Consider the following 23,632-nt stretch of genomic DNA (forward strand, 5'->3'; position numbering starts at 1 on the left):
CGAGTCAAACTCCTAAGTACGAGAGTCACATCCCACGCAGGGGCCTGAGTTCCCTGGGTGGGCAAGACCTTTCGAAGCTCCTCATTAGCAAGGAGATCTCGACGAATTCGAGATGTCCAGTCCCCTCAGTTTTTAGGACGAGAGCCAGGGCGGTCTCTATATCCTTAACTGTGGGTACTGAGAGGAGCTTCTCTCGGCGAAGAAGAAACACGAGGAAATCCGCTACCTGCTGAAGAGTGGCTCTGAGAGGAGACAAACCCTGTCTACGACACCAACCACAGAAGACGGCCCACTTCCCCTGGTACACAGCTGCAGAGGACTGTCGGACGTGTCCAGCCATCTCTGTTGCTGCGCTACGAGAAAAGCCTCTCGTTCGCAAGAGATGGTGGATAACAGCCAGCCGTGAAGTTGAAGGGACTGGACTGCTTGGTGGTACCGTTCTACGTGTGGCTGGGCTAGAAGGTTGTGCCAAGTGGGTAGCTCTCTCGGTGCGTCCGCAAGAAGAGCCAGCAGGGTCCGGATACCAAAACGGCTGCGGCCGTTTGGGAGCCACCAGGATCATTCTGAGATTGGGAGTGACCAGCAGCTCGACTGATCACTTTCCGAATCAGACAGAAGGGAGGAAAGGCGTAAGCGAAGAGGTTGTCCCAGGGGTGTTGGAGAGCGTCCTCTGCAGCTGCCCATGGGTCCGGCACAGCTGAGAAGAAAACCTGAAGTTTTCTGTTGTGCCGGGTGGCGAACAGGTCTACGACCGGTCGCCCCCACAGGTTGAAGAGCTTTCCGCCACGTCTTGGTGTAGAGACCATTCGGTCCCCCCTATCACCTGATCCCGACGGCTGAGCTTGTCTGCTACTACATTCCTCTTGCCTGGAATGTAGCGTGCTGACAGCTCTATCGAGAGCCGTGGCCCACTCGTGCACCTGCACCGTCAACTGATGGAGCGGAAGAGACACTAGCCCCCCCTGCTTGTTGACATATGCCACTACTGTGGTGTTGTCGCACATCAACACCACTGAGTGTCCCACCAAGCGGTCCTGAAACTCTTGGAGAGCGTAGAACGCCGCCTTGAGTTCCAGGACATTGATGTGAAGGTGCTTTTCGTGATGGTCCCACACACCTGCAGTCAGCAACTCCTCCAGGTGTGCGCCCCATCCCTCGGTCGATGCGTCTGAGAACAGAAGCATCTCCGGGGGGGGAGTGCGTATTGGGCACTCCTCTTAAGAAGGTTCTTGTCGTCGAGCCACCAGGCTAGGTCCTGCTCACCTTGTCCGTGATAGCCACGGGAAAGTAAGGAGGATCCTTGCCTGAGACCAACTCTCCCTTAGCCTCCACTGGAGAGACCGCAGGTGAAGACGCCCGTGAGGGATAAACTTCTCGAGTGACGACAGATGGCCGATCACGACTTGCCATTGCTGTGCTGCCTGTTCCTGCCGAGACAGGAACCGGCCGGCTGCCTCCCTGAATTTGCTGATACGCAAGTCTGCGGGAAAGACTTGCCCTGCTACCGTGTCTATCAGCATACCCAGGTACTTCATCTTCTGCTTGGTTCGAGATCGGACTTCTCGTAGTTTATCACGATCCCCAGATCGCGACAAAACTTGAGGAGTCGATCTCTGTCCTGTAGCAACTGCGAGCGGGAGCTCGCCAGGACTAGCCAATCGTCGAGATACCTCAGAAGACGTATCCCGTTCGAATGGGCCCAAGCCGACACCAGAGTGAACACTCGCGTGAACACCTGTGGGGCGGTTGAGAGACCGAAACAAAGTGCCCTGAATTGGTACACCGTCCCGTCGAAGATGAAGCGGAGGTACTTTCTGGAGGACTGATGGATGGGTATTTGAAAATACGCGTCCTTCAGTCCACTGAAAGCATGAAATCGTTCCTCCCCCTGATCGAGTCGAGCACCGAGCGTGCCGACTCCATCGTGAACCGCGTCGTGCGAACGAAGCGGTTCAGGGGAGAGAGGTCTATCACGGACGCCAGCCCCCCGATGCCTTCTCCACTAGGAAGAGGCGGCTGTAGAAAAGCCCGGTGACTGGTCCTCCACGATTTCTACAGCTCGTTTCGCCAGCATGGTCTTGATCTCCTGTCGAAGAGCGTTGTCCTTTGCTGATCCCCGGACATAGGTCTGTAGGTGGACCGGATTGGAGATGAGGGGGGCCGAGACTCGAAGGGTAGTAGATATCCCTCCCGAAGGACGTCTACTATCCAGTTCTCGGCGCCGTAGCGCTGCCAAGTCGCCCAATGGCTCGCCAGGCACCCCCCACTTCCGGCAGCAGGTGAGGGGGAACGCCGTCCCTAGCGTTTCCCACCTCGTTTCGACTTCTTTCCAGCACCCCTCGGGGAAAGGAGGGCTGGGAGGAGGGCTGGTTGCGGCCTCCTCTAGCAGAAGTTGAAACTACAGGAGTCTTCACACGGGGTTTGGACGGTGCAACCGTCTTCGCCGCCGTGGAAGCGCTAGCCAAGCTCTTTGGTTTGGCCGCAGTCGCTCGAGATTGCCCCAGTAACCTTCGAGACTGCCTGTGAACTAAGCGGTCACTCTCGTCAGTGCGCCGCCTTTTCCACCGCAGCGTCCACCATCTCTCCAGGGAAGAGAGCTGGGGAACTCCTAAGAGGTCCATTTCGAAGCCCGAGTGCCGCCTCACGCCCGGCCCCCTTGGTCACTCGGGTAAGGACTGCGTCCCTACGTCGAAGAACCAAGTTGGCCCACAGGTTAGCAGTCTGATGGGCGAGGTAAGAGATTGCTCTTCCTCCAGACTGGCACAGTCTCCTAAAAGAAGCGTCGTCTTCGAGAGCAGAGCTCCCAGAGCCGGCCGCTACTTTGGATATTGTGAGGGACCACAAATCCCCAACCAGGAAACTGCCTGGAATGCTGCCATAGCGGTAGATTCCAGGGCAAGTGCCTCCTGCTGCGAGAACCATAGGTTCTCCGACAGGAGCTGCTGCAGGGACACACCTGGAGTCAGCCTCGCTAACTCCGGGTTAACCTGTTTCGGCAGTATCGGGTCTTCCGAAGGCACGTAGAATCGCCTCTGCCGCTGTAGAGGAGGAGGAAGCAGCTTAGAAGACCGTCCGGACTTTAGCGAGTCCTCCCGTCCTGAAGACGAGATTCTCCACCTGATCCAGGACCGAGTCTGCAAGCTCAGATCGCGGTAACCCCACCATCATTTTGGTTCCCTCGGGACTTTGGGACCCCAAAATGATTCGAGCCGGGACGTGGGCTCTGCCGGTGGTAGCGGCGATCCTTCCGCGAGGTCATTATGCAAGACGCATCAGCTTAATGACCTCCGCAAAGTTCCTCTGTATCTCGGGAGTTACAGCGTCTGTGGAGTAGGACCGGTCCAGTCCTCCAGCAAGAGCATATCCCGCGATACTCCTCCTTCAGAGGAAGAACAGCGACAGACCCCTGACGGTCGCCTCCTAACTACTTGCGCGTACGTTCTGGTCGGTCCTAAAACCGTGCCTGAGCCGTACGGCGTCATAGCTGGTCACGAGCGGGCGCACCTCTCGTGGATCGCTCCTCTGTACCTCGCTCCTCCCGGTATAGCCCGAGGAGGTTTGAAGGTACGGGAGGAGGCAGAACCTGACGCTCCCCCCCTCGCATCGCTGGCAGACCAGCGTGCGTGGAGGGCTGCTGCTGATCGTCAACCCGCGGTGACGGTACGAGCAGCAGGCCTGCCTTGCCGCTCGCCTGGGGCGATTGGCTCGGCTGAGAACGTCGAGACCGATCTCTAGCGTCAGGCGAGCTGCCGCTGTCACCGTCTCCGCCCGGTCCCATCGGGAGCGGCGGACGGTGACCTGCTAGGCTCTCTGTCGCGTCGAGACCGGCCAGCGTCCTCTCGGCGCGTCAAGCCGCTGGTACCAGCCGTGGCTGGTACCGGCGGCCGTGGGGACTCCTTCCTCGCCTCAACCCCGTGGCCGGTCAGCGACCGTCACGTCAGCCCGAGCAGCCAGTTGATCGCTGCGAGAGCGTCCACTGGCCTGGCGAGAGTCGTGTGCACGACTCTCGCCAGTCTTCTGCTCCGCGCCGCTGTCTTGACGGCGAGCGAGCTCGGGCGTCAAAACTTTGGCTGGACGGTCTTCTTTGGAAGAGCGTCCACTCGGTGCTTCTCGCGAACGAGAAGCTGGCCGAGACGGAACCTGGTTAGCGGCAGAACCCGCTAGCACCAGGTGAGGACGCACCAGCTGAGGCTGGTGCACCTCTGGTCCCCGTCGACTTCTTCTTTGCAGAAGAAGCGACGGGCCCCCGTTCCCGAAGGAACAGGAGGACCAGCAGAAGAGCTCCCCAGCTCGCCTGAGCGAGCCGGGCCCTTAGAAGATCCCGAAGGAGTCTTCTTAGGGGGGGAGGAGGCAACCTTCTTCTTCTTCGCGTTTAGCCTTAGAAGTCGAAGGGGAAGGAGAGGCAGCAGACGACGAAGAAGACGACGAAGACGACGACGACACCTTCTTCCTCTTCCTCTTCTTCTTCGCCAGGCTCCGCAGGACAGACGTCAGGTCTTCCATCCAGGAGGGAGCCGGGGCAGTTGCCGAAGCAACAGGGCCCGACTGCACCTGTCCGGAAAGACCTGAGACTGTGACAGCACCACCAACAGCAGGAACAACAGGAACAGGTCCGGGAACAGCAGGAACGGCAGGAACATCTGAAAGTGAATGAGCAGCAGGCCCCTGATCTGAAAAGGAATGAGCGGCTGGGACAGCAACAGGTACGGCAGGCACGGCAGGTACCACAGGAGAGCCAGGCGTCCTGTCGGCAGCTACCGTCATCCTCGGCACTGGCGGCAGGTCCAGGGGGGTACTCTTTGGGCAGCGGAAGTCCGGGGTCGGCAAAATGACATTGTTATGATACAATAAAGTTTCATACATACTTACCTGGCAGATATATACATAGCTATAGACTCCGTCGTTCCCGACAGAATTTCAAATTTCGCGGCACTCGCTACAGGTAGGTCAGGTGATCTACCGCCCTGCTCTGGGTGGCAGGACTAGGAACTATTCCCGTTTTCTAATCAGATTCTCTCTTCCACCTGTCTCCTGCGGGGAGGCTGGGTGGGTCTTCAATTGTATATATCTGCCAGGTAAGTATGTATGAAACTTTATTGTATCATAACAATGTCATTTTCATACATTCAACTTACCTGTCAGATATATACATAGCTGATTGACACCCTTTGGTGGAGGGCAAGAGACAGCTAACCAACTGACTAGACAGGTAAACAACATATGTTGTAGGTATCAATAAACCTTAGTTCCTACCTTTTTAGATGGAAGACTTCGTGGCTACTGCCCAGGAGTCTGCTTCATCTCAAGAGCCTTAGCGAGATAGTGATCTGTGGCCAAGAGTTCTTGTGGATCTGTCGATGGGGTCTCTTCCACTTACTCGACAGAATCCTAACTGGCGTTTGTCAATGGGAGCACATCCGCTTATATGACAACACGCACTAATTTAAGGAGCACACAACCAATCCCGATCACCCGATCCTAACCCGTGTTAGTTCTAAAATTGCCTAGAGTTATCCCCAAACTCTTAGCAAACAACCACAAACTCGAAACTCATACATACAAAAATAACAAAATTTTTGTACCCCTCTAATAGTCAGATGTCACTCGATTTTCAAATGAAGAGAAGTGAAGGCCGCCTGTGCGACTACTGACACTCCCATACACCGAAAACCCGAGAACACATCCGACAAGAGGGTTACGTACATAATTTAAGGATTGGTGCTTTCTCCTTTACCCAGAACCGTCTGTGCTGACACAAACGGACCTAACGAAAAACATTTATCATACGTAACTCGCACGTCTTTTAAATAATGGGATGCAAACACAGAGTTGCATCTCCAATAAGTTGTGTCCAAAATGTTCTTTAGTGACATATTTCTTTGGAACGCCACCGAGGTTGCGATTGCTCTAACTTCGTGGGCTCCCACTCTTAAAAGATTAAAAGAATCATCTGGACAATTCTTATGAGCTTCTGTGATAACACTTAACTAACGAAGGCTAATGCGTTCTTGGACATTGCTCTCTTGGGGTCTTTCACTGAGCACCAAGACCTTTATGCGAACCCCCCAACTGCTTCTTCCTGTCCAGGTAAAATTTTAGAGCTCTAACTGGCAAAGGGATCTTTCTGCCTCTCTGCCCACCAAACTAGAAAGTCCTTTCACTTATCGAAGCTCCTGGGCCAGGGATTCGAAGGGTTTTCATTTTGGCCAGAAAAAGGGACTGAAATGAACAAATTGCAGAGTCTCCTTTGAAGCCAACTCTTGATTCAAGGGCGTGCAACTCACTGATTCTTTTTGCCGTTGCAAGAGACATCAGAAACAAACACTTTCTAGTGATATTACGAACGAAGCAGTGTGAAGTGGTTCGAATTCATCTGATGAAAGAAATTTAAGAACCACATCTAAGTCCAGCTTGGAACCTTAGGTTCAAGTGATTTAGTGTTTCGAATGAACGAATGAGGTCGTGCAAATCCTTATCATTCGTTAGATCTAATCCTCTGTTTCTAAAGACTGCTGAAAGCATACTCCTGTACCCCTTAATAGTTGGTACCGAGAGATGCGACTTTTGTCTAAGAAACAGAAGGAAATCTGCAATTTCGGTCACAGAGGTACTGGAAGAGGACAGCTTCTTCGACCTACACCAGTTTCTGAAAACTTCCCACTTCGATTGGTACACTCGCCTAGTAGATGATCTGTGGGCTCTAGCAATTGCGTTTGCTGCCTGGCGAGAAAACCCTCTCGCTCTGACAAGTCTTTCGATAGTCGAAAGGCAGTCAGAGCAAGAGCGGGTAGATTTTGATGGTCCCTACCTCTCGAAGTGGGTTGTTTGAGCAGATCTATTCTGTTTGGAAGAGATCTGGGGAAGTCCACTGTCCATTCCATCACCTCTGTGAACCAAATTTGAGCTGGCCAATACGGAGCGATCAGAGTCATCTTGGTTCCTTCGGATGCCACGAATTTTCTGACTACTTCCCCCCCAGTATCTTGAACGGGGGCAAAAGCGTAAACGTCTATTCCTGACCAGTCCAGGAGAAAGGCGTCTGTTGCATAAGCCCGGGGATCCTCCACCAGGGCACAAAATGTATCTATCCTTTTGGAGAGGAATGTGGCGAAAAGATCTATTTGAGGCTTCCCCAAATGGAGCCAAAGGCTCTGACAGACTTCTGAGTGGAGTGTCCATTCTGTGGGAAGGACCTGGAATCTCCTGCTCAATCTGTCCGCTCTCACATTCCTCTCCCCTTGAACAAACCTTGTTAGAGAAATTACCTTCCTTTGGTTCGCCCAAATCAGTAGATCCCTTGCCAACTCGTACAGAGCAAAGAGTGCGTCCCTCCTTGCTTCTTGACATAAGCCAGAGCTGTCGTATTGTCTGAATTTATCTGCACGACTTTGCCTCTGACTAAGTGTTCGAAGCTCTTTAGCGCCAGGTGATTGCTAAGAGCTCTTTGCAATTTATGTGCCATGACACCTGTTCTGCGACCAGGTGCCTGACACTTCTCTGGATCCCAATGTTGCACCCCAGCCCGCCTCCGAGGCGTCTGAAAACAATGTCAGGCTTGGGTTCCGTACTTGCAGGGACACTCCTTTGTTTTCCCTTAATGGAACCAACCACCACTTCAAATGATGTTTTATTTCTTCCGAGATTGGAAACGTGTCGAGAGCTGACTCCTGTCTTCCAACTCCAACTTCTTCTTAGGAAGAAACTGAAGCGGTCGAAAGATGTAATCTTCCTAGGAGAAAGAACTGTTCGAAGAGGAAAGGGTTCCCAGAAGGCGCAGCCATTCCCTCGCTGAAGTGCGCTCTTTCCCTAGAAAGTTCGATTCTGTGGCACAGCCTTTCTTTAATCTCTCTTGAGATGGAAAACTCGAAAACCCCGAGAATCCATCTGAATCCCCAGATAAACCACGTTCTGGCTGGGGATCATCTGAGACTTCTCGAGGTTCACGATCAATCCCAAAGACTTTGTCAATTCCAGTGTTATTAACAGGTCCTCCAAACACTGCTTTTGAGACCTGGCTCTGATGAGCCAGTCGTCCAGGTACAGGGAGACATTTATCCCTTTCAAATGTAAGTGCCTTGCTACATTTTTCATCACGTCTGTGAAGACTTGAGGAGCCGTGGACAGGCCGAAACACAGGGCCCTGAACTGATAATTTCTTCCTTCGAACATAAATCGAAGGTACTTCCTCGACGAATGGTGGATCGGGATGTGGAGTATGCGTCCTGAAGGTCTAGGGACACCATCCAATCCCCTTGTCGCAGTGCTGCAAGGACTGAGGCAGACGTTTCCATGCTGAACTTCTGTTGTTCGACGAATTTGTTCAGCGCACTTACGTCCAGTACCGGTCTCCATCCCCCCGAGGCTTTTGTTACAAGAAACAAGCGATTGTAAAACCCCACCCCCGGGGAGTTGCAATCCAGCACAAGTTCTATTGCTCTTTTGTCCACATCTGTTCCACCATTTGACGAAGAGTATCCCTCAGAATAGGGTCCCTGTATCTGGCGGACAATTCCCTCGGAGATGTTGTCAAGGGAGGAATGTCCTTGAATGGGATGCGATACCCCTTCTTGATAATCGACATCGTCCAAGTGTTGGCTCCTATGTACTTCCCAGGCTTTCGCAAAATAATGTAGCCTGGCTCCTACGGGTGTCTGGAGGACAGAATTCTCACTTCCCTTTCTTAAAGGGACGGAAGGAAGACCTGCCCCTCTTATCGGTTGACTTCCTTCTGGCGATCGGTCTAGTTGGAAGACCTCCTCGAAAGAGCTGTTTCTGAGCTGGGCGAGCCACTTTCTTTTCCTCACTAGCCACAGGCCTATTCTTCCTTGAGGATTGTCTAAGGAGATTCCTGGGTGGCCTTTTCCGTCAGAGAATGCGCGATGTCCTTCACCAACTGCGAGGGAAAAAGGTGTTCAGAGAGAGGCGCAAACAATAAGGCGGCTCTCTGCGAAGGAGAGACGGCCTTCGTGAGGAAAGCACTGTGCACCGCCCTTTTCTTTAAAAACTCCTGCACCATATAGGGAGCATACCTCAGCGATCCATCCTGAACAGCCTTATCAATGCAGGCGAGGATGCAATTTAGGGTTTCTGGGTCGAGTTGTTCCTTTTCCTGAGATTTCTTGGCCAGAACCCCAAGGGACCAATCTAAGAAGTTAAAAACTTCTAAAGTGTGAAAAAGTCCCTTGATGAGGTGGTCCGTTTCCGAAAGCCCCCATGTTACCTTCGCTGCATTCAAGGCGTGCCTTCTCGACGAATCCACCAAACTCGAAGAAGTCTGATTCAGCTGAAACGGACAGAGATAATCCCATATCCTCTCCCGTTTCGTACCAAATTCCTCTCCTCCCTGTAAGTTTAGCGGGAGGCATACAAAAGACCGTCCTTCCTAACTCCTTCTTCTTCTTGAACCAGGAGTCAAGAGATTGTAGAGCCCTCCTCATAGAAATAGCAGGCTTCATTTTAAGGAAAGAGGAAGACTTGTGTGTTTTCGTGCTCGAAAACTGAGAGCGTGGAGAAGGGGGAGCAGCTGGCGTCAAAGAGTCTCCATATTCCTCCAACAGAAGGGACGAAAGAACTTTATAATTAGAAGATCCTTCCTTCATTTCGTCCTCCGAGGCATCTTCTGGGTTGATAGGCTCGGAAGGAGAAGGCTCTCTTCTTTCTACTGACTCTTCTCTTACTCTCTTACGAGTGTCAGGCTCTTCATACGAGGAATGCGCCTGGTGTACAGCAGGAGTATCTCGCCTGGGAGGGGGAGTAATTGTGCTTGGATTCCTGGCCTTTTAGTGGCGCTTTTGCAGGCGCGGAGAGCCGCCTCGGGAAGACTACCCTGGCTTTTAGGTAGGCGCATTTTGTTCAGAATACTCTGGGGCGCGTGGTAGGAGTATAAGTTCGAATACTCCTGGCGCCTGGGGAGGAGTATAATTTTCGGAATACTCCTGGCGCCTGGAGGAGTAAACGTGCTTGGAATACTCCTGGCGCTTGGCAAGGCGCAGAGCGCCTCGAATACCTCCTGGCTTTTAGTAGGCGCATTTTGTTCAGAATAACTCCTGGCGCGTGTAGGAGTATTAAGTTCCGAATACTCCTGGCGCCTGGGAGGAGTATAAGCTTCGGAATACTCCCTGGCGCCTGGGAGGAGTATTAAGTGCAGAGTACTCCTGGCGCCTGTGAGGAGTATAAGCTTCGGAATACTCCTGGCGCCTGGGAGGAGTATTTAGTTCAGAATACTCCTGGCGCCTGGGAGGAGTATCTAGGCCCGACGACTCCTGGCGTCTGGTAGGAGCACGTCGTTCCGAATACTCCTGATCCTTAGCATGCGTCTGATGTTTAGTAGGAGTATTGATTCCGGTAGGCGCTTTCCGTCTCACAAGCGCTCTACTCCTAACAGGATCTTCCTCTTCAGCTAACTCTTGGCGCTTGATTGAAGATCTTGAATGTTGTACTGGCTCGTTGCGCCTACTCGAGCCCTGGCTTCTGGTTGGCGCCCTACTCTTGACAGGAGTAGCTTCCTTTCTTACTTCTCTCCTGTCTAGCGCACCGCCCCCCCCAGAGATGGCCGCCTGTGCGACAACTCCCCTGAAGGATGCGTCGCGCCCGACAGGAGATAGGTATTTAGATCTTTTAATAGGAAGCCTATCATCCTTCTTACGAGTAGGCTCCTTATAACGAGTTCCTACTAACAAGGCTAATTGCTCTTGCATATTCTTCAAAATTTTCTTGGTTGAGGAATCTTCCGAATTAGGAGAGGGAGATCTGGAAGGCGCTCTAGGATCCCTTCCAGACCCAGAGTCTGAATGTATTCTCGCCTTCTTTATTACCGAAGGCGCTCCTCCTTCTGAGAAGCGCTCGGGACTCGAATTGAGCTCATGCTCTTTCATACTCCTCTTCACAGGACGGGAAAGATTCGACTCCTTCCATCCTCTTCTCGGAGAAGGCGAACTAGACGACGAAAAGCACTCTCGAAGGACGCTTTTCCTATAGCGGTCCTTGGCAGTCGATACGATCGATTCTGCCGAAGGGACGCCTGATCGTTGGGGATTCTCCACAACCCCCGTACGGCTTTCGACTTTCCTTCTCCTCCGGGCCAGGGAGCTTGGAAGAGGTCTAGGCCTGGGAGCGTCGCAGAGACGACCAGACGCCCCCTCCACTACACTGGGGACACTAATATCACTACCACATTCACTTTCCTTACCTTCCAATGCTGCGACTTTTTCCTGCATTTTCTGAAGGGAAGCTCTAAGTTCTGCTATTTCCGAAGCAGAACTAGAGGGATTAGCAATTTGTGAACGGGCTGAAACAGAATGGTCATGATCATCATAGGAAGAAGCTACAGAGCTAGATAGTAAATCATGAGAGGCAGACATTCTGCGGGTTTTATAAGCCGCCTTCCTCTCTCTATCTTTCTCTAACTTCTTCAAGTAAGAAGTTAGATTCTTCCACTCTTGTGCACTCAGTTTCTCACACTCGTTACACGTATTCTCAATCGAACATTCAACCATTCTACACCCCCTACAAATAGTGTGAGGATCTACCGAAGCTTTCGGAATCCTCACCTTACAGCCCTCATTCACACACACTCTGAAACTAACACTAGAATCAGACATATTCACAAATTCCAAAAACCAAGTCCAAAAAACAGTCCACGATAGCGAATGCCAAACAACGATCCAAGTACGTCACCAAATATCAGCGAGAGATGATCAAAAGCTTTGCGAAAAACGAATTCTAGTCAGGAGGAAGTAACAACAATGTTGATACAGCCGGCGACAGAGAGAATCTGATTAGAAAACGGGAATAGTTCCTAGTCCTGCCACCCAGAGCAGGGCGGTAGATCACCTGACCTACCTGTAGCGAGTGCCGCGAAATTTGAAATTCTGTCGGGAACGACGGAGTCTATAGCTATGTATATATCTGACAGGTAAGTTGAATGTATGAAAACAAAGAATCCAGGTGGTGGTGGCACCGTCCTCTTTGGCACGGCAGGAATGGGTTTTTGGATCGCAGCCGTGGGTGTCACCGACATGATATGTGGTGTATACACCAGATGCGGTGGCATCTCATATGCTGGTGTCGAGATTGTGGTTGTTGTAGTGGTCACCGCACCATGAGTGACCACTGCCGACCCCGCCAACCGCTGAATCAACCCCTGTATGCTCGGCACTCCCTGCAGTCCCAGCGACTCCCACACCTGTCCCAGGTCGTCCTTCGCTGATGGCACACCTGCGGAAGCAACAGTCGGGTTAGTTAGAGGGGTTTCCTCACGCCTGGGGGGAGAAGAACCCCCCCCAGAGCGGACGGAAGACCCCGAGTACAACTGGACGTCCGGGTAGCGGGCGCCCTCATCCACACTCGACGGATCGAGAGAGGAGAAGGACTCCGCTACCCCCCCCGCAGGGGAAGGCGCGAAACATGGGGGCTGGCCGGGGGGCAGGAAAGAGGACGAAGTGTCCGTTACCAAAGGAGTCACTGGACTTTCCGATGACTTCTTGGGCGGCCTAAGTCTCTTCCTGCCCTCGTACAGCACCCACTGCGCCTCGGACCAATTCATACATATTACACAGGGCTCGTTGCGGGAGCACTCTCGCCCCCGACAACGAGTACAAACCTCGTGAGGATCTACATCGACAAACGATCTAAATCCCCCACATCTACGCCCCTCCAGCCCGGGACACACTCTACGGGCGACCGGGGGGCGTGGTGATATCTCCATTTCTTCTTCACTCATTGCAATGATCAACAAAAGAAATGCAAAAGTACTTACAATCACTCTGATTTATACAGAAAGAGAGGCAAATACTCAAACTCAAAGCAAACGACAAAGCGGGCAGAGCGATGACGAGCACGTCCTTCCCACACACGGCCGAAAGCAAAAGTGATTTGTTTACCCGATCGGACAAGCAGTTAACTACCGTTCTCCCCTTGTTCGAAGCTTACGACCGTTCCAGCTGCCGCTAGCTACTTCCTATTGTTAAAGGACCGAGGGTTTGTATTACGTATCGGAACAAATATGAATAGAAAATGGGAATAGTTCCTGATATCCGCCTCCCACGGCGGGAATGGGTACTACCACCTGGCCGCCCACTGCGTGTGCCGCGAATTTTGAAATTCTGTCGGACTTCAGAGAATACAGCTATATATATATCTGTCAGGTAAGTTTCATGAACAAAATACATTTCACTACAATACATTTGAATAATTTCTTCAAAACCAAAAACTCAGTCCCAATAAGTATTCAGTGATGCCACTTACATAGGCACACCCAAACACTTCCCTGGATGAGATGTTAAAAAGTTCTTATAAGACATTTTGCATAATTACATAGCTAACAAGGACTAATTAAAGTGCTATTTGTGAATACAGTAAGAGATTTTACAGTTTTGGCAACCTCCCAGTTAGCTGCAGACCTTCATAATTTGGAGATGTACTGATCTAAGTTCATGCGCTCACTAGCCAGCCATAAAGCTACAATATTCTTACTGTGTTTTTAATGTCTTTTCAGGAGACATTTACAAAAGGAAGGAGTGTTACCAAACCTTTGCTGTTTTCTTTCTCTTAAGATTCCATAATGAGGAATGTGGTCAGTGTTGTAGGAGAGGATTTATATTAATGACAGAAACTTGATCGACTTACAATATGCAGATGATATATTCAGCAAAACTTCAGAAATTTACAATGACTGCTTAACAAAATACAGCACATACATCTAGATATAGGGCAATCTAAGAAAAACAGAAGTATGTAATGAGGACATAGTATACAAAACAAGGAAGAAATAACACTTGTTGGAGAAAGGCTTATTGAGACAGACTTAAATGTTAAAGAACAATGATATCCGCTACAGGTCTCTTTGAGTTGGAATTTGGGAAAAAAAAAAGATTTGGAAATAATATTAAAATTGTATCTGTAATGCTACACTGACAAAAATCATGTTACGACACCTATACTAAAGGATTTTGCAGATTAAAAGATAAAAGCTTTTAAGATGACTGTTAGGGGTCAGATGCCAGAACTATTAGACTGATGCCATAAGGGAAATTACAAGTTCCACGTGAAAGTAAGATAATGTTGAAAGGGAGATGGAGATGGCTCAGACATGTCATTTGCACAATCCCTTTAAGAATGGTACAAGATGATGTCAGTTGGACGCCTCTGGGTACCAGAAGAACTGGAGGACCCAGATCTAGTTAAATGAAAACAATGAGAGGGGGGACCAGGCATAAATTGGGATTTGCAGAATTTCAGGGGCCCTTTCTGTCCATGCATGTCAATCAAATTTATTATGCATAGTATTGGATATTTTATCAAAATGAAAAGTAAATCAATCAAATTTATGTATAAGAAATAAAAAAATTCTCACCTGTCTCCATAAACTTGATGAGACATCTCAGGCTTGAATGTAGTTTCTTCATTTTCTAAATCAGATTCTGTCCGTACTGTTAAGAAAATTAAATAGTTAAGTAACAAAGAACAAAAACATTTTCATAAAACTTTACTCTTTTTATAGTAAATAACCTACAACACTAACATCCATATAATAAAGATTAATACTGTGTCAGAAATTTCAAGTTAATATAATAAGTGTAACTATAAAACTCAACCGCTCCTGCTTTTTTAAGCAAATAAAAAGTTACATATATACTTTACCAAGTTTAAACTCCAGCGCTTCATTGCTGTCTATTACAAAGTGTTCCAAGGAATCCTTGGCAATACCAGATATGCCTGAGGAGAAAAATAATAAACTTAATTAAAAAAAATAATGTAACATTATACAGTATAGATACTGATTCTAAAATCATAAGAACTTAATTCCTTCAACCCTAGATCTCCCAGAGCACCTGCAACTAATACGTGAAGCATATATTCAATGTAGCACGAAGTCTGCACACTTGAGAATTTCACAAAATCCACGTAAGAAGGTGCATGAAATGCAGGACTTGGAATCTACATTTTCAATTTTGACCCTTTGTGCGTGTGAAGGCATGATTTCCTTGGCAATCCTCCTGAGCTAATTTTAAGATTATTTAAAACTTACTGAAGATCTATTTATGAGTGAAGGTCTTTTTATGTTAGGTCTTACAATCTTCATTGAAAGACTTTTTATTCATATATACTGTGTTGGAATTAACTTTATGAAAAGCTTTACTTGTTTATTTAGTTGAGTATGCCATTTAATTTGCTGTTTCAACATTTTCTTTAATGTCATTTGAATTATGAATTTGATTAGATAATCTAGGTTTATTGAAATACTGCATTACGTATTATTATTTGTATTGTATTGCTTTAATTTGAGTGACTTGCCTTTATAATTGTTGAGTAAGAAATTTAAGAATAAGTGATTATTACTGTTTTGTGACCCTGTAAAATTTCCGATGACTTGTTCTCATAATTTGTTGTAAGATTTAAACAGAATACTGTTAGAAACAACGACGTCAACAGCTGGCTTTCCTTTCTCCAACCCTTCTTGGATGTTTGTTAGTCTTATATTAAGGACATACTGTATATGTCAAAAAGGCTTGTAAAACCAAACAGCGACTTTTGAGTATTTCAAATAATTGCATGTTTCAGCAACATTATCTACAATTTCACAGATGTTTGATGTAGGTATTTAAACATTCCCTGTAGATGGCTGTCCCTTCTTCTCTGATAAAAAGATGAAGAGATATTAGGCCTATGCACCCTCTCAATGAAATGTAATTTTATCCCGTGTCAGGTAAAATCTCTCCCCGAGATGGTGACCTAGGGCTGTGCATTTCATGGGGGGAAGACTTGACAAATTGGGACAATTCATCTCCACTAGTGGGCACTGGTCTATTTCGAGGGCTGACATTTGCTTCTATTGCAATAGTATTCTTGAATTACCCTACATACAGGAAGTACAGAATAGATATCACAGGTAAAACATTTTGCAGAACAAGTAAAATTCTATCCATCTGGAAGTAATACGATCTTTTCAACTGATAAATGCCTCTCCTAAACAATATACAACCTCATCTATGGTAATTAGTCAAACCACACAAGACCAATGGGTACCTGTACATTTTTTCCCTAAAAATTTCTAAAAACATAACACATCCCAACCTGACCTTTTCTTAACCTAACCACACCTAGGGCACATTGTGACTGGGGGAGGGGGAAGGATTATCCCCTATGTTATGTTAATATTGATAGGTCTATTTTTCACAATTTCTGATACAGTTTTATAACCTATGGTCTAAAGTCAGCCTACTGAATCTTCATGAAACATACGCCTACTTTTTCTAAGTAAAACTGCACACTACCATGGCAGCCCGATTCCTGCAATTGCTGACCAAATTATTTACCACCTTTAACGTTTTCAATTATATTTATGTCTTTCATATTATTTATGAAATTTGGGCTGCCGTCTTTTCTTTAAGTATCTAAATTCAATCTGACCCAAGGTGCTAATACTAAAAATGGTGTCCAATTTGCACATACACTAGTATTTTGCACTGAAAATAAAAGTGAGAGTAAAAATGATTTTAGAGGCATAACAGGAGAGAAACCTCGCAGTAGCACAATGAAGAAATTGTTAGCAGAATGGAAAGTAAGACAGAAAAAAGGGAATATGAACAAAGGTACTTTACTGTACCTCTGGGTATTTCTATACGTATAAGCATTCCGCATCGTTCGTCCCAGCAAATAAGAAAGCCACCAGGAATTGGGGGGTCAAATGTATTTTGCCGTGTTTAGTACAAGCCCTTGGGGGTTCATTACAGTCGTCCGAATAAATATTACTTAAAATTCTTGTTCAGGAGGTAAAACTGCATAGAAAACTGCAACTGCCATAGTATAGGATGCCGCGGAATAGTAAAATAGATCTACCTACCTCTGTTCATAATGGAAGGGATTGCTGATACCTAAGGTGCGAAAGGAGGCAGCAAAGAACCTTATGTACCTGCACCATGTGTGGTACACTGATGGCAATATACAAGTATGGAGAAAATTATATGTACGTAGGTATACCTACGGTAAATAATATAGCGGGTACCTCTCTCTGAACGCGGCCACTTCCCGAAAAAGCGCTTGGTAGATCTATATTACTATTCAGCGGCGGCCTAGACTGCGGCAGTTGTGGTTTTTCTATGCAGCTTTACCTCCTGAACAAGAATTTCAAGTGATATTTATTTGGATGACTGTAATTAACCCGCAGGGGCTTGTACTAAACACAGCGAAATACATTTGACACCCCAATTCCTGGTGGCTTTCGTATTCATAGGGACGAACGATGCAGAATGCTTATAAAGAAATATTGGTATACCTGGGGTAGATGACATAGCGGACACCTCTCTCATAACGTGGCCACTTCCTGAAAAAGCGCTTGAATTAGGCCTTTGTTTCGTAATTTAGGAGAAAACTTACTTCGAGAGGAACGTGAACGTCTCGGTGTGCTGCCTGGGTAGGCCACAACTCTTGACTGACAGACTCATGGCAGCGAATTCAAGTACTATTTCGGGAAGGTGGCCGCATTCTGGGATCGGTGGCCTCCATATCGCCTCTCGGTTATTTACCCTTGCAGGCTGTGGTCTAAGCATTTGATGGGAAAATTAAATAAATAATCTGGCTACCTTTTTATAACTAAATTACACCTCCCATAACAGAAAATCGTTTAGGATGTTGCTTTGATAACCATAGGCTACTCAATTACTATGCCTAGGTGCTTGGGGCTACCATAGACTACTACCTACTACTAGTATAGGCCCACTGGATGCTTGGTTCAAAACAAAATATAAAATAGCCTTAATGCGAAGCCATTACCTATCAAGCACAGCGATTTATGAATTAATAACCTAAATAAATCTCTCATAAACCGAAAAAATAATCCAACCAACGATCTTAGTCTACACCTATGCTACAGTAGCTTAGGCTACACGTACCGAAGCTTATGCCTTTTAAATTATGGTTAATGGGGCTAATGCTGATACGCCAAGGCAAACTCCATCTTAAAAACTAAAATCCTGTTTAAAATAATGGGTTAATTACTGCAAACTGCATAATTGGGTTAACGATGGGTCCTATCAACATTGTCAACAATTGTCCGCACGGGCGCTTCTACCATTTCCAGACCTTTACAACTAACAACAGCTCGAGTTTCTCCTAATTTCTTACTTCATGAGTGAAAAATCACGCAGAAACAATTGAAATTACCAATTCCGATGTCATTAATTTACATATTTCGTAAGGTTAATATTGAAAGAAGACTCACCCGCCATATTTATGTTTGACGCGAAAGGAGCGAATGACCGCCATTAAAGCGGACAATTCCTGCATACAGTTTCTTTTGTGCAAATGGAGTCATGGCCATTAATAATTATAATCAAGCTCTCGGTTAACGGGAATATTTGCTTATTAATGCAACGTTAAATTGAAACAGGTGTCTTAGAATTCATAAAGTTCAATGGTTAATTTCATGGGATTTATAATCAAATTATACAAACTCATCGTCAAATGTCAGTAACTCGTTATTTTCCACTACGAATTAATCTCACATTCTGTAAATTGCAGACTGCAATGTGCGTATAGAAGCACAACTTCCGGATACGCAAACGCAAATATTTCGAATATATTGAAGAAATCATGAGTAAATCTGAATAACTAACCAGAGAGAGAGAACGTAAAAAAAAAATACCCTGCTCCTGGGAAATAGATAGGGAAAGGTTAATTAGCGAATGACTCTCCTAAAGCCGTCAGTCTGGAGAAAATTACGAGCATAAAGTTTGAACTGCTGAATGAGAAAGACTTAGGAGTACGTGCGGTAAAACTGAAATAGTATATAACAGACAGACGACAAAGACTTTGTTAACAAGTGCATAGCTGTGTAAAACTGTAACTGTAGCATGGGCTAATGATATAAACAACTATGTGGGCTGTGCAAGGTATGGGCAAGTGAGAAAAAGGTTCCAAAGGATTGTGCGAGAGGTAATTGGGCTTATATAGAAGGAGGAAATGAAGGCGAGCATAAGAAATTATGGCTGCACGGTATACCACGAAACAACCTATATATCAAGAGTTTAGATTTTAGCAGGTAAGATGTATGCGGATCAAGATTTTCTTTTGCAATATTTTCAAGGGAAATTCGAAGGCTATAGGGAAAAATTGTACTTTGACATAGAGCAAAGATTACATCATCGACACCGTGGGAACTTGTTTATGATGAATGGTGTGGACAGGAATTTATCGAAAGCTATTATCATCCTCGTCCTGATCTATCTATTTATTCGGGCCTCGTTTGACCCTTCTGGCGGGTCTTGTTTATTTGACAATTTCGGTTTATAGTTTTCCTCGATAAAGTTCTTCCATCTCATAAATGATTTATATATGCCGTAAGTTTTCATTATAGGTATGCTTATATATATATATATATATATATATATATATATTATATATATATTATATATATATGTGTGTGTGTGTGTGTGTGTGTGTGTGTGTGTGTGTGTGTGTGTATAACTGAATCACGAAAGTTAGGAACGTGATAAATCTATAAATAAAGATATATGCCACGAAGGAAAAATAAACGAATGAGTAACTGCGAGACCTTTCGACGTTTCCACGTCCTTTACTGAACAGAACTGACATACATGGGACAAAATGTAAAAACAAAACAAGAAGATTCGTATAACTGACAGATAGGGATTATAAAGAGATTAGTACCTAGAATCCGACACATCTGGAAGAGAGTAAGTAACCTTTCCAAATAAGCATAAACAATGGGTGCGATTAAAAGTTTAAGATAAACATCTCAGATACAAGGACAAGACAATTAAAGAATTATAGGTGACATCTGTTCAGAACTTTGATAAACAAAACCCTGTTCACAATACATATTCACAATACAGGTTAGACATACATTACAACGAAGATAACTCAAAGAGGCAACTAATTTTTAGTTGCCTTCGTGGCATATATCTTTATACACACACATATATATATATATATATATATATATATATATATATATATATATATATATATATCTATATATATTATATTATATATATATATATATATATATTAATTCGCTGGTCATCTGATTAAATAGTTGGGTTTGAGAGCCGTGTATTCGAAAGTCAGTTTACATGTTTTGTTGTATTTTAAATCCATTAATTGGTCTATGCTTCTATGTACATTTTTACCGTAGGTATATTTCAGATTTTTTTTCAGCCGTATACGTATTTCAAACGTTTTGTTTACCACGGAGTCCTGGCATCTTCTTCTTTGTACTAAGGCATGTTATGTTTAGACTTTAGCATAATATGCACTCTGGCTCACCTGTACTGAAATTTTAATTCAATCTGAGGCTTCTCCCAAAATATAAGTTCTCTAGCACATTTGCCCCGATTGCGGCTTTTTTTTTTTTTTTTTTTTTTTTGAGGGGTTTGTATTATACAGTCTCGTCTACACGGCAGGAAGTACTTGCTGATATAGTATATTATTCCAACAATATTTATTTACGGTTTTATCTGTTACAGAACGTGTTTCCTCGCTTTTCTCCGATTTTATTTATTTATTTTTTGGCAGTGTATATTATTTTCCAGCAGAAAAAAAAAATGGCATAATTAGGTTTTTTCTTTATGTTATGCGTATATTCTTTACAGTAGAATTTTACGAATTTCACTGACGACATATTTTTCTGTTGTTCAGTTATTTAAATTGTAGGGTCTGTCGTTTTTAAAACGAACACGTTATTATATATAGACACGAGTGACTATAATAGTTCGTTGAGAAACGCTCAAACTGGTGAACGAATTTGAAACGTTTCGGTGAGACTAGAAGACTGGAGGAGGATGGTTGGCAAAAACGGTTACTTGCTTGTATGGTGTTTTTACGCAAGGTCTAAAGATTCTTTAGACCTTGTTTTTACGTTGCATGGAACCAGTGGTTATTCAGCAACGGGACCAACGGCTTTACGTGACTTCCGAACCATGTCGAGAGTGAACTTCTATCACCAGAAATACACATATCTCACTCTTCAATGGAATGGCAGAGAATCGAACTCGCGACCTTTGGGGTGGGACGCCAACACCATACCAACCACGAGAACGGTTACGGAATTGAACTGAATAAAGAATTTAGGCTAAAGGCCAATCACTGGGATCCTATGAGGTCATTCAGCGCCGAAACGGAAATTGACAGTGAAAGGTGTAACAGGAAGAAAACCTCGCAGTTGTAGTACTATGTACGATATGTTCTTCGGCCATGCGCTGCCGAGCATGCATCCGTTATTGGCAATTCTGTATACGCTGTTGCGAGTCAGTTGGCTCCCGAGTATCCTGTAATAAAGTCCAGTCTCCAGGACGTTGTGTCATTGCAAACCTAACATGGCGCAGTGAGTAGGATAAGGACCAACCATGCCCCAGATACGTCGACCACCCCAGGCCACGCCGAGGCGTGCCTCACCTGCAATGCCAAGGGCCTTGTCACAGGCCGTCATGCAAGCACAGACGTTATTTGCAGACCAGCAGCGTGCCATCCGTTCCCTTCAGGATGCCCTTCCCGGTTCAGGAGCACGTGCCGATAAAGTTCCTGTCTCTGCTGCCCCTGAGAAGTGTGAGGCGGTAATGTCTTCGGCAGCGTTCAGATCCTGGAGACGTTCGATGACGTATTGGATTCACCTTAACAAGTTCCCGCCGCAGGATGTTGTCCTGCACATTAGGCTCAACTGTGTACCGGCGTTGCAACGTGCACTGGACGCTCGGTATTCAGATGCCAAATGGAATGCCCTCGCCCCAGACACGCGCTCTGGACGCCATTGGGAATATTGTGTTGCGGTCGTCGAATCAGGCAGTTCAGTGGTCTGAATTCTTTGCCCTCGCACAAGGGCGCGAGGAATTAGTGAGCGACTATTTTTCAAGGTGTGCTCAGAAGGCCACCGACTGTAATTTTGAGTGTCCCAAATGCGGGGAGTGTTTAATAGAGTACATGCTGTTGCGGAAAATAATGGTAGGCCTCAGTGACCCTGTATTAAAGAGGCATGTTTTTCAGACATGTGAGACATTTAAGAGTGTAGATGCCCTTCAGGCACTGTGCTGCACTTTCGAAGCTGCACGCCAAGATGTCGAAAGTATCCCACGCGTCGCTATCAGTGAGAGGGGGTCTGCTGGCGCCTCGAGTGATGACGTCACAGGCATTGATGACGTAGAGCCAGACGTCGCGGTGTTGCGCGGCAATTCCAATGTGAAGCGTTGCGGAAATTGTGGGGGGCGCCATCCCTTTGGTCGAGCGTCGGTGCCCAGCAAAGAGGTATAACGTGCCACGGGTGCCAAAAGGTAGGGCACTTTCAGAAATGCTGCAGGAATACGAAGAAAGCGCCGCTTGCCTCGAGTTTAGCGATTGTTGCAGACACGCACCTCTCCCCCCACAACCCCACGATCAAGGCTTGTGTTTCCCATAGAAACGGGAATTCAGTATCCACACTCGTGTAGCAGACACAGGAGCACAGATCTGCGTTGCCGGACCCTACGATTCTCTCAAGACTGCAAATAAATTCACTGGAGTTGCAGCCGCGAGCAGGTCTGAGGGACGTAGCTAATCTACGAGTGAGATGTCTTGGATCAACGACATGCTTCATTGATATAGGTGGGCGACGCACGAAGCAGGAGGTTTACTTTGTGCCGACGGCCAAGAACTTCTATATATCGCTGAATGCTTGTAAGGAGCTGGGAATAGTACCCCCTGACTTCCCTCACCCCTACCATCTCGTTGCATCAGCTGATGTGCTTAATGAAGACGTCGCACGGCCTAACTCCCCTAAGACAATGAAGCCAGCCACCTTACCCATCCCGCCTGTGGAGGAGAATATACCGAGACTTGAGGAGTGGTTATTACGGCATTTCTCTTCAACAACCTTTAATACAACCAGGGAACCGTTACCTGTCATGACGGGCAAGCAGCACCACATCCATTTGTTGCCTGATGCCGTGCCTTATGCCTGTCACACGCCCGCGACAATCCCTAAGCATTGGGAAGAGGAGGTCAAGGCTCAACTTGACGAGGACGTTCGGAAGGGCGTGATAGAACCAGTCCCAGTGGGGGATGCAACGGAATGGTGTGCAAGGATGGTCGTTGTCGCCAAGAAGACGGGTCAACCTCGCCGCACAGTAGACTTCCAGCGCCTCAACGCCCACTGTCTTCGGGAAACTCATCATACACCGGCACCCTTCGACATGATTTCAAGCATCCCCATTCATACGTACAAGACTACGGCGGACGCCCACTGGGTTTCCATCAAGTGGAATTGACGAAGACAGCCGCCCGCTTACGACCTTTATCACTCCATGGGGACGATACCGTTATCGTAGAACACCCATGGGCCACTGTTCGGCGTCGGACGCCTACACAAAAAGGTTTGATGATGCCCTGCAAGACATCACCAGAAAGCATAAATGCGTTGACGACACTTTGCTATACGATCACAGCATTGAAGAGGCGTTCTGGCATGTATATGAATTCCTGTCAACGTGTGCCTCTGCAGGTATCACACTCAAGCCCGAGAAGTTTAAATTCTGCAAGAGAGAGGTCACTTTTTTTCGTCGGTTATTACCTGGGATGGGAGTCATACAAACCCGCAGACGAACGACTAGACGCCATTCGTAACTTCCATATGCCAGAGAAGCCC

General features: G+C 46.7%; 1 protein-coding gene across 1 annotated transcript in view; it reads right to left on the bottom strand.

Moving 5' to 3' along the window:
* LOC135216160 (histone acetyltransferase type B catalytic subunit-like) overlaps positions 1-18,357 on the bottom strand; it is a 44,842-nt gene extending 26,485 nt beyond the window's left edge. The window contains exons 1-3 of the mRNA XM_064251276.1: positions 18,221-18,357; positions 14,641-14,715; positions 14,354-14,429 (exon numbers count right to left, since the gene is read on the bottom strand). Of these exons, the coding sequence (XP_064107346.1) occupies positions 14,354-14,429; positions 14,641-14,715; positions 18,221-18,227 (158 nt within the window). The 5' untranslated portion in view covers positions 18,228-18,357. The remainder of the gene's footprint in view (positions 1-14,353; positions 14,430-14,640; positions 14,716-18,220) is intronic.
* Positions 18,358-23,632: the final 5,275 nt, after the last annotated feature.

This window comes from Macrobrachium nipponense, chromosome 6 (assembly GCF_015104395.2).
Source record: "Macrobrachium nipponense isolate FS-2020 chromosome 6, ASM1510439v2, whole genome shotgun sequence".
In the NCBI taxonomy this organism is placed as follows: domain Eukaryota; kingdom Metazoa; phylum Arthropoda; class Malacostraca; order Decapoda; family Palaemonidae; genus Macrobrachium; species Macrobrachium nipponense.